The 12,003-nt window shown below is 44.9% G+C and overlaps 1 protein-coding gene across 1 annotated transcript in view; it reads right to left on the reverse strand.

The window, feature by feature from the left end:
• Window positions 1–12,003, reverse strand: part of SLC39A9 (solute carrier family 39 member 9) — a 620,493-nt gene that overhangs the window by 193,037 nt on the left and 415,453 nt on the right. Inside the window, exon 4 of the mRNA XM_044074002.1 lies at window positions 1,951–2,019. Within this exon, the coding sequence (XP_043929937.1) occupies window positions 1,951–2,019 (69 nt within the window). The remainder of the gene's footprint in view (window positions 1–1,950; window positions 2,020–12,003) is intronic.

Here is a 12,003-nt window from a genome sequence, read left to right on the forward strand (position 1 = left end):
CTTTATTTTCCACACATTCAGAAATCAACATAATTTACTGTTTCAATAATCCCATAACATGCTGTTGATATTTAAGCATATGAAACTGTCAGTTTAAGGCCCTAATTGCCAAGGTTGCAGACGTATAAACCTTCTTTCCTCATCTACCCAGCGCCCTGGAATCTCTATCAGAGGGGGTAGGATTCTTAGCTGTTGAGGCCTTTACACCTTTGGGACCCTGTGAGACAGTTTCAGGATCAGCAGCAGGATTATTGAAAAAAAATTTGTGGGAGTCAGGAACCCTGTAATATCGGTCTGGCTTACTAGGAGCCAGAGGTAGGGAATATGGAGCCATGCTTGATTCCGAAAACACATCATCAACAATGTCTAAGACAGGAGGTATAGCCAAAGGCCTACACTGAGGAAGAAGGAGGAAATCCCTAAGCCTCTTTTTTGATTTTGAGAAGTCCTGACTCTCCCAATGAAAATGTTCCCTTAAAGTATGCAAGGTTTCTCCAAAAGAATAATCTTCAGGAGGAGATGCAGATGGGATGGATTCCTTTGCATCTGAATCCTCATAGGGTGGTATAGAAAATTCCTGATCAGATGAGGAATCAGAAGAAATGGAAACCTTACCTGAAGATTCATAATCAGTGTCTTGCCTAGGCCTCTTATGGGGGGGGGGGGGGGGACCCCTGATCAAGGTAATTAAGTCTTCAGCCATTTTGATCATCTGTTTTTTAGGCATAGAGGCATGAGCATGTGGCTCATGCATCAGTTTTTTAGCCTTAGAAGTTGCTTTTGTCTTTATTTTTGAAGCTGGCGTCAGTTTTATATAGAAATGTTGAGGCCTGAAAACACCCTCAGAAGCCGGTGCCTGCTCAGCGGCTCCGGACCCATCCGAGGGAGAGACATCCACGGGTACAATACTCCGAGACTCTCGCGGCATGCCGGACTCCACATGAGTCTCGATAGAGTCCTGCGGCTCGAAAGTAGTGGGTATCAGGGGCTGCGAAAGTGCCACACCGAGTACCGGCAAACTGGCGAATGGTGTAGGAGAAGCTTCGTCGTCGGTTTTGGACCTCGACGGTCTGTCTCTGTCCTTTTCTTTGTGTTTTTTGTGAACTCCAGTAGTCAGATTGCTATCCGACGACATTTCAAGGTAATTACATCTGTTTCCAAAATATTTTGAAGCAAAGATATACCGACGCTTAATAGTGTGTTGGTTAAATCTAGCACAAAACCAACAGCAAGGCACATTATGATCTGGGCCTAGGCAAGGAATACAGTACAAATGAAAATCCTTATGAGGTATTTGCTTCCCACAAGTAATGCAATTATTAACTTTTACTGACATCGGTAAGGAGCAAGAAAAAAAGTTTCCCCAATGGGGTACTTAGCTTTAACTGAAGACTTCGGTTCTGAAACTCGAATGTGAAAATTTCAGGAGTCAGCTGAAAGGCACTTGCGAACTGCTTCTGCTTCGGGCACCGCGCGACAAGAAAGACTGAAGAAAATGGCGTCGGCTGCATGTTTTATACCCCTGACGACCTGACGTCATGAAAGAGGAGACAGCAACCGACGCAGGACCCAAGACTTTGATATTCAGGCCAACTGAGGGCAACCTGCCAACAGATTACCCAAATGTAATGACTGCAACAGAGAAACACGAAGAACATCTGCTATGTTCTGTAACTGGATCCTCTTTCAAAAGATTAAGCAGGCACTGATAACAGGAAAAAAAAATTAAAAAGATTTCTGCCTCAAGCAAAAAGGCAGGGAATGGTGAAGCATAAAAAAAACTGCATTTACTACAGATATTGCAGTTATAACTGCAATGTTCTTTGCATTGTAAATGACTCAGTCCTGAACCACGTTACAAGCCATGGGGTTTTCTATAACATTCAGTACCGTCTCCAGATGGAATATCTGAAAGGTATCTACTTACTAAGCAGAATGATGTTCACATACCTGCTGCATGTACCACCAGTCCTAACGTCGTGGTGATTTTTGAATTAGCTGTTCTTGCTGCTTCAGGATCTACAAGACGTAAAATCAGGAAAATGGATCAGAACATGACAGGTGAAGGTGAACAGTAGTGTCACAAAAACAAGACAGTGCAGAATGGAAGCAAAGAACCAAACTATTTTGTCTTTTAACACAAATACTCAAAACAGACAGATGAAAATACACTTCCTGCAAGTACATCTGAAAAACAGACCTGTTAGACACAAAGTTTTCCAAACAGTTGTTTTACCTTCTATCCAGCCTCTCACCTGATACACTGCCAGACGTTTTAAAATAGAGACTTGCTGGAAAGAAGATTTGGTTGTATGACTGCTGTTGTACTAACACAAAGATATGTGGTACACAGCATCTGAAACTTGTTAAAATCACATCAGTTTCATGCTTCCGCTTATGTCCAGTTTCTTCAAACCGGTTACATGACATATCACCACTTTGTTTGGTATTGTACCACTTGCAAGCTATTTCTATGAATACATAGTTTTGTACTGAACAGCCTAAAAAGATGCACCCCTCCTTCCAGTATGAAAACATAAGGCCTGGTTTATCCAGGTGATAGTTTTGTACTGAACAGCCTAAAAAGATGCACCCCTCCTTCCAGTATGAAAACATAAGGCCTGGTTTATCCAGGTGATCCTAAATGAAAGAGAGACACTGTTTACAAATTTGCTTCTTCTTTTACATATGTAAATGTCCTCACCATGTTCTAATTCACTCTTGCATTTTAACAGTTGCCACCCATTACATCAGAAAAAAGGGGTTCCGGCGTGTAGATCACGGGACGATTGCCCGCGAGCTACATCGCCGAAACAAACAGGCCGCGACACCACCAGATCGTACAGCGGTGCGGCTGAAATACACACCCGCTGTCGGAATCCACGTCGGAAGTAAACCAAACACATAGCGACGACCCCTAAAGCAGCTACGCTGCAAACCAAATGATAGAAGCGCATAATGCACACAAATGGCAATGCTGTCACGAAAACTTGAGCAAAGAAGCAGTGAAAACACACGCATACACACCACATAAAAGAAACATAAAAAACCCACGCATACACATAACAAATGTAAACACAAGCACAAATACCCCACACAGACACAACGTACAATAAACCACAAATACCCCACGCATACACATCACAAAAGTAAACACAAGCACAAATATCCCACACAGACACGGTGTACAATAAATCACAAATATCCCACGCATAGAAAATACACATGTAAATACACAAAACTATCCACGGCAACAACAACTTACCTGTAGATCAGCTACACTCCAGGCAAACCCGAACAGTAAACGGGCACAGTAGACTAAAGTTATACTCGAGAGTGGAAGCAGCTGCAGCATTGTCCCTGTCCATGCGCTATGTCCCTGTATATAAGAAGCACGTGACAGCCCAGAACTAGTAACCCCTGTACATTACCCGTCATAACAGAGATACTCTCTGTAGTGCAAGCCATGGAGATGTGTGAGACTGTAAAGCCCCTAAGAGGCACATGCAACTAACAGTGTATAGAGTTCCAACTACATAAGTATGCACAGCACATTACACAGACTCTGTCAGGAGTTAATAGTATTCAGAATATGTCCATTCCAATTCCCAGACATATCCATGGACAGCCATAAGTGCAACACACAGCATCTGTCCAGCTATGGCCCCCCCTAGTACAGTGGCAGGTGGGAACTGTGGACCAGGGAAGACTTCCAGACAGCGGTGTCAGCCCCCACACCCAGTGTAAAGCAGCATGTCTGTTTGGTAGGTTCTGTAAACCCATCCAGTGTCCCCTGTGGCTGGTGTACAAAGGTATGTAGGCCTAATTAGGTAGAGGAGGGTGCAACACTGAGTAACTTCCCTATGTAACCTCTGCCACTGAAACCGAGGCAGGGCCCCACACCCTGATTGGTACAACTGGGAGTTTAAAGGGACATGTACACCACATGTAGAAACTCTGTATGAAGCAGGAGATGGTTTAGCCCCATGGCTGTCTAAACTGCATATAGTGCCTCCATAGCATAACAAGCAGGTAGACGAACCTGTAGTATTGACATCTGCACAGTGCAGCATCGCAGGCAGTACGACAAGACAGGCTCCAACACAGGACAGTGTAAAGGAACTACTGGCACAACCTATAGGGGAGTGTAGTAGCGCCGTCCGTACATAGATTCACCAACTATACATGCTGTGATGGATGCTGAGAGGCCATCTGCAAGTGGTGTTACAATGCTGGAAGCTATGTACCGATATAGCCCTGGGCAGCTTGGCAACAAGTATAGCACAGTGCCCAGCCAACGGGGCAAACCGATGCTGGTAGTCGAGGGATACCTCTACCATTTGGAGCATGAACTGCCACCTAAACGGTACTGGGCATGTATTGAGTGGAGACTGCAGGCCTGTAGAGGTCGTGCCATCACTGTACAACAGGAAGGAGGCGAGGAACTGCTGAAATCACTGCCTCACCAGCACGGGCCGGATGCAACAATAGCCCAGGTTGCTACACTGCGTGCAGAACTGCGGCAGAGGGCGGTAACTGGAAATGAGTTGCCAAGTTTGGTGATGCAGAGTGTCCTAGGCACAGCAGATGAGAATGTACTGCAGGATATGCCTTGTCGTGCAACATTACATCGTAGCATAACCAGGGTACGTCAGAGGGCACGTGCAGCAATGAGCACACCTCCAGTAACACTTGCGGATATTGATGTCAACCACTATCCACTCCGCAGTGGCACCTTTATGCTCCGTAGGAGATCTGATATGGATGGGACGGATTCCCTGGCTCTCCTTACAACAGCACAGAACCTAAGTGATCTGTGTAGAGCTGACATCATTCTTGCCAATGGCACCTTCCCTACCAGGGCCAATATATGTCGTCAGCTATATACATTACATGGCTGTATTGGGACTCACACCTCATCAAGGATTGTCCCCCTGGTGTACTGCCTCATGACAAGGAAGTCAGAGTCTGCATACTACAGTATGTGGGAGATACTGAAGACTATGACTGCAGAACAGGACTGTACCCTGGCTCCATAGTATATAATGACTGATTTCGAGAAGGCAGCGATCCGTGCCAGCCGTAAGGCATTTCCAAAGGGTATTCTGAAAGGGTGCCTTTTCCACTTTGCACAGATCATTTGGCGCCAGATCCAGCATAACCACCTTGTAGCCCTGTATGGTACGGACGCCGCGTTTTCCACTGCCATACGCAAGCTAATTGCGTTGGCATTTCTACCAGTTGAGGATGTTATCCCTGCATTTGTGGACATTGTTGCTACGTTACCGGAATGTGCACGGCCTGTTGGCGTATTCCTGGACCATCATTATGTGCGAGGCCGACCACGCAAGTATGCATCCCGCTGCTCCTCACAGCAACGACTACCATCATTCTATCCTTTACATTTCTGGAATGTTAGTGATGTGACCGGCATGGATTTCCCACGGACCAATAACCAGGTAGAGGCATGGCATCGTCGGCTGAAAGTATTACTGGGACGACCTACAGTGCAGTTATCAGATCTTTTGACTGTCCTGCAACAGGAGCAGAACCTAACAGATACCCGTCCAGAATCTCTGTTGCGGGGGATGCCTATTACACCACGAAGGAAGGCAATTGTTGTAAGGGAGCGTAGTCTAAAACACATCCTGCAACATAAGTGTGACTATAATGATGTGCAGGATTTTCTCCGTGCTGTGGCACATTTCTATAAGTTATGATTATATCATGATTTAGTATGCACCAAGCACTTCCCACATTACTTTACATTGTGCATTAATAAAGGACTTGCCCACAGCACACAGGTTTCAGTGTACCACTCTGGTGCCCACTTGGCATCCTAGTCTAGGCGCATGTTACAGTGTTAGTTGCACGTGGTGGTTTCTAGGGGGTGTAGTGTTTAGATCACATATGGGGTTTTTGTCTGACACCTGTGGTTAGGGTGCAGGGGGTTATTTTCTTTTCGCAGGGAATTGTCTGCAGGCATTTGTCACTACAGCTAAATTTCCATACTGCCATCTGTCCACATCCAGTTGTCTCACAGTAGGTTGTCGCACCGCCTAGGTGCCTGAACCCAGAAAAAAGCTTTGGTCAAATGGCAGTTAGTTAGGCTGGCATGGATGGTATCTCCTTTGGATATCTTCTATAAAGCGGGAGACAAACTGACATCCATGTTAAACAGTAGAGGTCATCTCGGTGTTCTTTCATATTGTCTGGTACAGTCATCTCAGTCCCATCTCCAATTTGTTAGTACTAGCAATGGTGAGTAAAAAAAAAACACAATTTCATTTATTGGATACTTCTACAAAACATTGTGCAACAATTCACACATTGATAAAATTGTTCATAATACTAAACTAAGAAAAGTTAAAATAATAAAAAAATGTATATATATATATATATATATATATATATATATATATATATATATATTTATATAGTGATTAAGACAAACAGATAACTTATCCCAAACCTATTGCCCAAAGTCAGGAAGGATTATATTTTAATGACACAGAACCATCCTTTACTGATATCTAAAATCAACTTCAGGACCCTTTACAGTATTCACTACTTTGGGGGTCTGACAGATGAATGAACCAACAAACAGGGAAGAAAATCAGTGGACCCATGGAAGAATCCGAGGGGGGACAGATGGCAATTTCAAGTCAACCCCGAGAGGCGGGGGAAGAGATGCCAAACAGAACAGTTGTGTACACTTACCATAAATGTATATGTTCGAGTGTATTCACTATTGCAGTCCTCACATATGGGGTTATCCAGCTCCCGGTAGCCCTCAGTCGGCCTGAATACCAGAGTCCTTGGTATATGACGTCGGCTGCCGCCGGTTGTAAAACTAATGTCAGTATGTCAGGTATAAAGGGAGGCAGCCAACGCCATTTCCTCAGTTTTTGTTGCCTAAACTGTCAGGAGCCCCCAAAGAAGGCTAACCAAAGAATGGTAGCACCCTGGACATGTCATACAAAAAATAAAAATCTATAGTCTGTGCTTTAGGAAAAAAGGGGGAATGGAGGGTGGGAAACCAGGACTGCAACAGTGAATGCACTCGAACATCTACATTTATGGCAAGTGTACACAGCTGTACTATGTTCTTCGTGTTTCACTGTTGCAATCCTTACATATGGGTTGATTCCCAAAGCCCACTAAGAAGACAAAGGGGGGAGGAAGAAAGCACAGTTTTGTACCTACCATAAATGTAGATGTCCGATAGGTATGCATCTGCAGTCATAACATATGGGTTTGTCCTGCCTCAGGCAGCCCTGCGGTCGGCCGGATTCCAAAGTCTGGGTCTGGCCTCGGCTGATGTCGCACTTTCCCCGACGTCAGAGCGTCTGGGGTATAAAAGCATCAGCCGACGCCATTTTCCTCAGTGTTTCTTGCCTCAGATGCCAGGTGCCCTCTAGGAAGGCCAAATTTGGAGGAATGCAATAAATTCCAAAACATTTTCCAAAATATATACATATATATACAAACAAATACACCATAATAGATCCCCCAGCTAGCTAATGGAGGGGTAAGCACCCTAGGAATACCACAGAGGGGAAGGAGGGAGGGTAAACCTGACTGCAGATGCATACCTATCGGACATCTACATTTATGGTAGGTACAAAACTGTACTATGTCCTTCAAGGATGCATCTGCAGTCATAACATATGGGTAGAATACCATAGCCAATCTGGGGGAGGAAGGTACTAAGAAAAGGATGGTGTAGTTAAGATACCCTGCAGGACTGCTGTAGCAAAACCTGCTCTGGATCTGGAGTATAAAGGTAAATTGTAATGTTTGGCAAATGTATGCATGGAGCTCCATGTAGCAGCTTCTAAAATGTCCTTGGTAGCCACCCCTCTTAGGAAGGCTGTAGTGGTGGCTGTGGCCATCGTGGAATGAGGCCTAATGTTTGCAGGAACCGTCTTTCCATGAAAGGAGTAACAAAATCGAATGCAATTTCCTATCCACTTTGAAATTGTCTGTTTGGAAATTGCTTTTCCTTGTACCCCAGCAGCATATGCTACAAGGAGTTGGTCAGTCTTTCTGTAACTTTTAGTTCTGTCCAAGTAGTAGCGTAGTTGTCTGTGTATATCCAGAGTGTGTAGAAGTTTTTCTCCTTTATTTTGTGGATTTGGGAAAAATGTAGGCAAGTGAATAGCTTGGTTCAAGGATACCCTAGATACCACCTTTGGCATAAAAGTAGGGTTGGTTCTCAATGAAACTCTGTCCTGATGGAAGATAAGAAATGGCTGTACTGCCATTAAAGCTTGTAACTCAGATACTCTTCTTGCTGAAGTTATGGCCAGAAGGAATGCAGTTTTCCAAGACAGAAACTGTAGATCCGCCGATGCTGCTGGTTCAAAGGGAGGAAGTGTTAGTTTCTCCAGCACAAAGTTGAGATCCCAAGTAGGTAAAGGGGGGTCCTTGGAGGATTGATGCTTTTGATTCCTCTCAGAAATTGCCTGAGGAGAGGATGCGAGAAGATAGGTGGATCAGCATTGTATTCTGCTGAAATTGCTGAGGCATGAATCTTAATGGAAGAATAGGACAGGCCATTGTGGAACAATTCTGCTAAGTATTCCAGAATATGTGTCATGCTTGCCACTGTCACACCTAAGCCTTTTGTTGTGTTCCAAATGAGAAATCTTTTCCATTTTGCTGAGTATGTCTTCCTTGTGGAAGGTCGGCGAGCTTCCATAATAATGTCCTTTACTCTCTGTGATAAGTTATTTTGAGGGGGGTTTATGGAATTTTCCAGGCAGTTAGCTGCAATGTTTTCAAGTTGGGATGCATGATCTTGAAATTGTTCTGCGTCAGAAGAAGTGGCCATAGGGGGAGAGGCCACGGTTTCGTCTGTGACATGCTCCTCAATAGTGGGTACCAGTGCTGTCTTGGCCAGTCTGGAGCGATCAGAATCACTCTTGGCTGTTCTGCCCTGATAGTCAGTAAAACCTCGGACATTAATGGGAGAGGTGGGAAGGCACAGACCTTTAGAGCTTTCCATCTGAAAGAGAGAGAGTCCACCCTCCAATCTTGTGGGTGGTATGCCCTTGAGCAGAATGTTTTCAGTTGATGATTGTGGGGCGAGGCGAACAGATCTATCTCCGGCTTTCCCCATGCTTGTGTTATGAGTAGAAAGATGTCTGGGTGCAGCATCCATTCGTGTGCATCCATGGTAGTTCTACTTAAGCTGTCTGCCAGTGCATTTTCTTTCCCTGGCACGAACTGGGCCTGTAGTTGGATATTGAGTTTCAAGCATAGTTCCCATAGATTCATGGCCAGCCTGCATAGAGGGTAGGAATGCGTGCCTCCTTGCTTGTTTACGTACCACATGACTGTGGTGTTGTCTGTCCTTATTAACAGGTGGCCTTGGTGGAGGAAAGGTTTGAAGGGCTCGATTGCATGCATCACTGCCAGCATTTCCTTTTGGTTTATGTGCATGCGCAGCTGTCCTTGAGACCATAGGCGTTGGATACATTTGCCCTCCATGTGTGCTCCCCATCCTCGGTCTGAAGCATCCGTGGTGATGGTTTGTTTTGTTTTTGGTTTGTTGAAGGGCAACCCTCTGTTGGACAGGCAGGCTTGAGCCCACCACAGGAATTCCTTTTGAAGGCAAGGAATGATTGGTATCAAAGTTTCCAAACTGTGACTGTGCTGAGACCATACACTCCTTAGGTACCATTGTAATTTTCTCATATGCAGCCTGGCTTGTGGAATCAGAATTATGCAGGATGCCATGTAACCCAGGGCCTGCATGATTTTCCTTGCAGTTAGCTGAGTTTGTCTTGTCAGATTCATAAAGTAATCCGGAAGTTGTTTTTGTTTTTCTTCTGTGAGAAAGGCCATTTGGGTGGTTGTATCTAGATCTGCACCCAAAAAAGTTATCCTTTGGGATGGAACAAGTCTTGATTTTTGGATGTTGACTGTGTATCCCAAGGCCTGTAATAGGTGGATGGCATAGTCCAAGTCCTTTATCAAATTTTTCTTGTTGTCCGCTTGTATAAGGCAGTCGTCCAAAATGGGTAGATTTGAATCCTCTGAAGTCTGCAGTGTGCAATTACTGATGCCAGGCATTTCGTGAATACTCTGGGCGCAGTAGATAAGCCAAAGGGCAATGCTGAGAATTGATAATGCTCTGATCCTGCAAGAAATCTGAGGTGTCTTCTGCAACTTTGCCGAATAGGGACATGCAGGTATGCCTCCTTGAGATCTAGAGTCACCAGCCAAGACTCCTTGCCCAGCATGGGAAGAAGTTGCTGTAATAGGGTCAGCATCTTGAATTTTGGCACAATGAGGAAAGTATTCAGTGCGGACAGGTCGAGAATAGGCCTCCATTGATTTTCTTTTCTTGGAACAAGGAATAATCTGGAGTAAAATCCTTGACCTTGTTCTGAAAGAGGTACCTTTTCTATGGCTTTCATTTGAATTAAGTTGATCTGCTTTAAAGCCTCTGCTCTTTGATTTGGTGGCAGGTTTGGCATTCCGTTTCTTCTTGACAAAGTGTGGAAGTGGAACCTGTATCCTTTGTCTATTATTTGCAGTGTCCATGTGTCCCTTGTAATGTAATGCCAGTTTTTTGAGAATAAAGAAAGCTTTCCGCCCAATGGTGCTTCCAATTGAGCCCTGGTCGGCGGAATCAAAGGAAAGTCATTGAGTCTCTCCAGGTGTAGTAGTTGTTGTTGCTGTTCCTGCACTACCTCTCTGGTTGGTAGGCTGCCACTGACGGTCTCTGTAGGAGCCTCTAGCTTGCCCTCTACATCTGGGACGCCTGTTCCTGCCCCTCTGGGATCTGTCCGAGTCTGGAAAGGACCAATTCTTAGTAGGCCAGTTTCTGCTGAATCTCGGTGGTTGTACTTGCAGAAAGTCCTTAACTGTTTGCACAGATTTTGCCTTTTCTTCAAACTTCTTTAAGACCTCCTGAGCCGAGGAACCAAATAATTTTTGTTTTTCCATTGGAGCATCCAGGAGTTTAGCTTTAACATGGTCTGGTAAAGATTGTTCCTTCAACCAGGCATGCCTATGAATAACTGCCCCAGTCATAGCTGACCTACATGAAGCTTCCAGTGCATCATAACCACACTGCAAAAAATGATTACTAACCTGCTGTGAGTTATGTACCAGATCCTGAAGGGATTTACGTTCAAGGGGTTCAGAAGAGGAAAGCTTCTTATGCAATTCATCTAACAAATACTCTTGGTACTGTATCATATGAAATTGACAATTTAATGCCCTCAAGGAAAGAGTTGCAGAAGTATATACCTTCTTTCCCCATCTCTCTAAAGCTCTAGACTCCCTTTCAGAAGGTAGAGGATTTTTGGCAGTGGCAGCTGCAACCCCTTTTGGGCCCTGAGAAATAGTATCTGGGTCTGCAGAATGGGCCTTGTACAGATGTAGATGAGAATCCGGGACCCTGTAGTATCTATCAGGTTTGGCAGGAGCCGGAGGGAGAGAATCAGGGGCTGTACTAACATCATTGTACACATCATCAATAACATTCAAAACAGGAGGTATAGCTAAGGGCCTATGCTGAGGTAAATGTAAAAAGGTCCTTAATCTCTTTCTAGAATCAGAAAATTCCTGACCCTGCCATTGAAAATGCTCTCTCATAGAGTGTAGTGTCTCACCAAAGGAAAACTCTTCAGGAGGGGAGGCCGAAGGGATAGATTCTTCAGCATCAGAATCCTCGTAGGCCGAATAAGCCTCCTCCTGGTGATCTGACAACACAGATCCATCCGTAGACTCATCTGAAGAGTGTTGGTCAGAGGGCTCAGTCCTGGGCCTTTTGTCTGGTGGTGGTTGAGAGCCTCTGTCCGGGTGAGGCTGAGAACCTCTAATTAAAGAGATAAGATCCTCTGCAAGGCTGAGGATCTGAGAACTAGAAGAAGGTCTCTGAAAGGTAGTTTTGGGAGGCAAAGCTTTAGCAAGTTTAGCAGCTTTAGCCCTGGAAAAAGCCTTAATGGACATGGATGCAGGGGGTCTGGCTGCACCACGTGCAGG

Source organism: Protopterus annectens, chromosome 6.part0 (genome assembly GCF_019279795.1).
Source record: "Protopterus annectens isolate FY-2018-M chromosome 6.part0, PAN1.0, whole genome shotgun sequence".
NCBI classification, from domain to species: Eukaryota; Metazoa; Chordata; order Ceratodontiformes; family Protopteridae; genus Protopterus; species Protopterus annectens.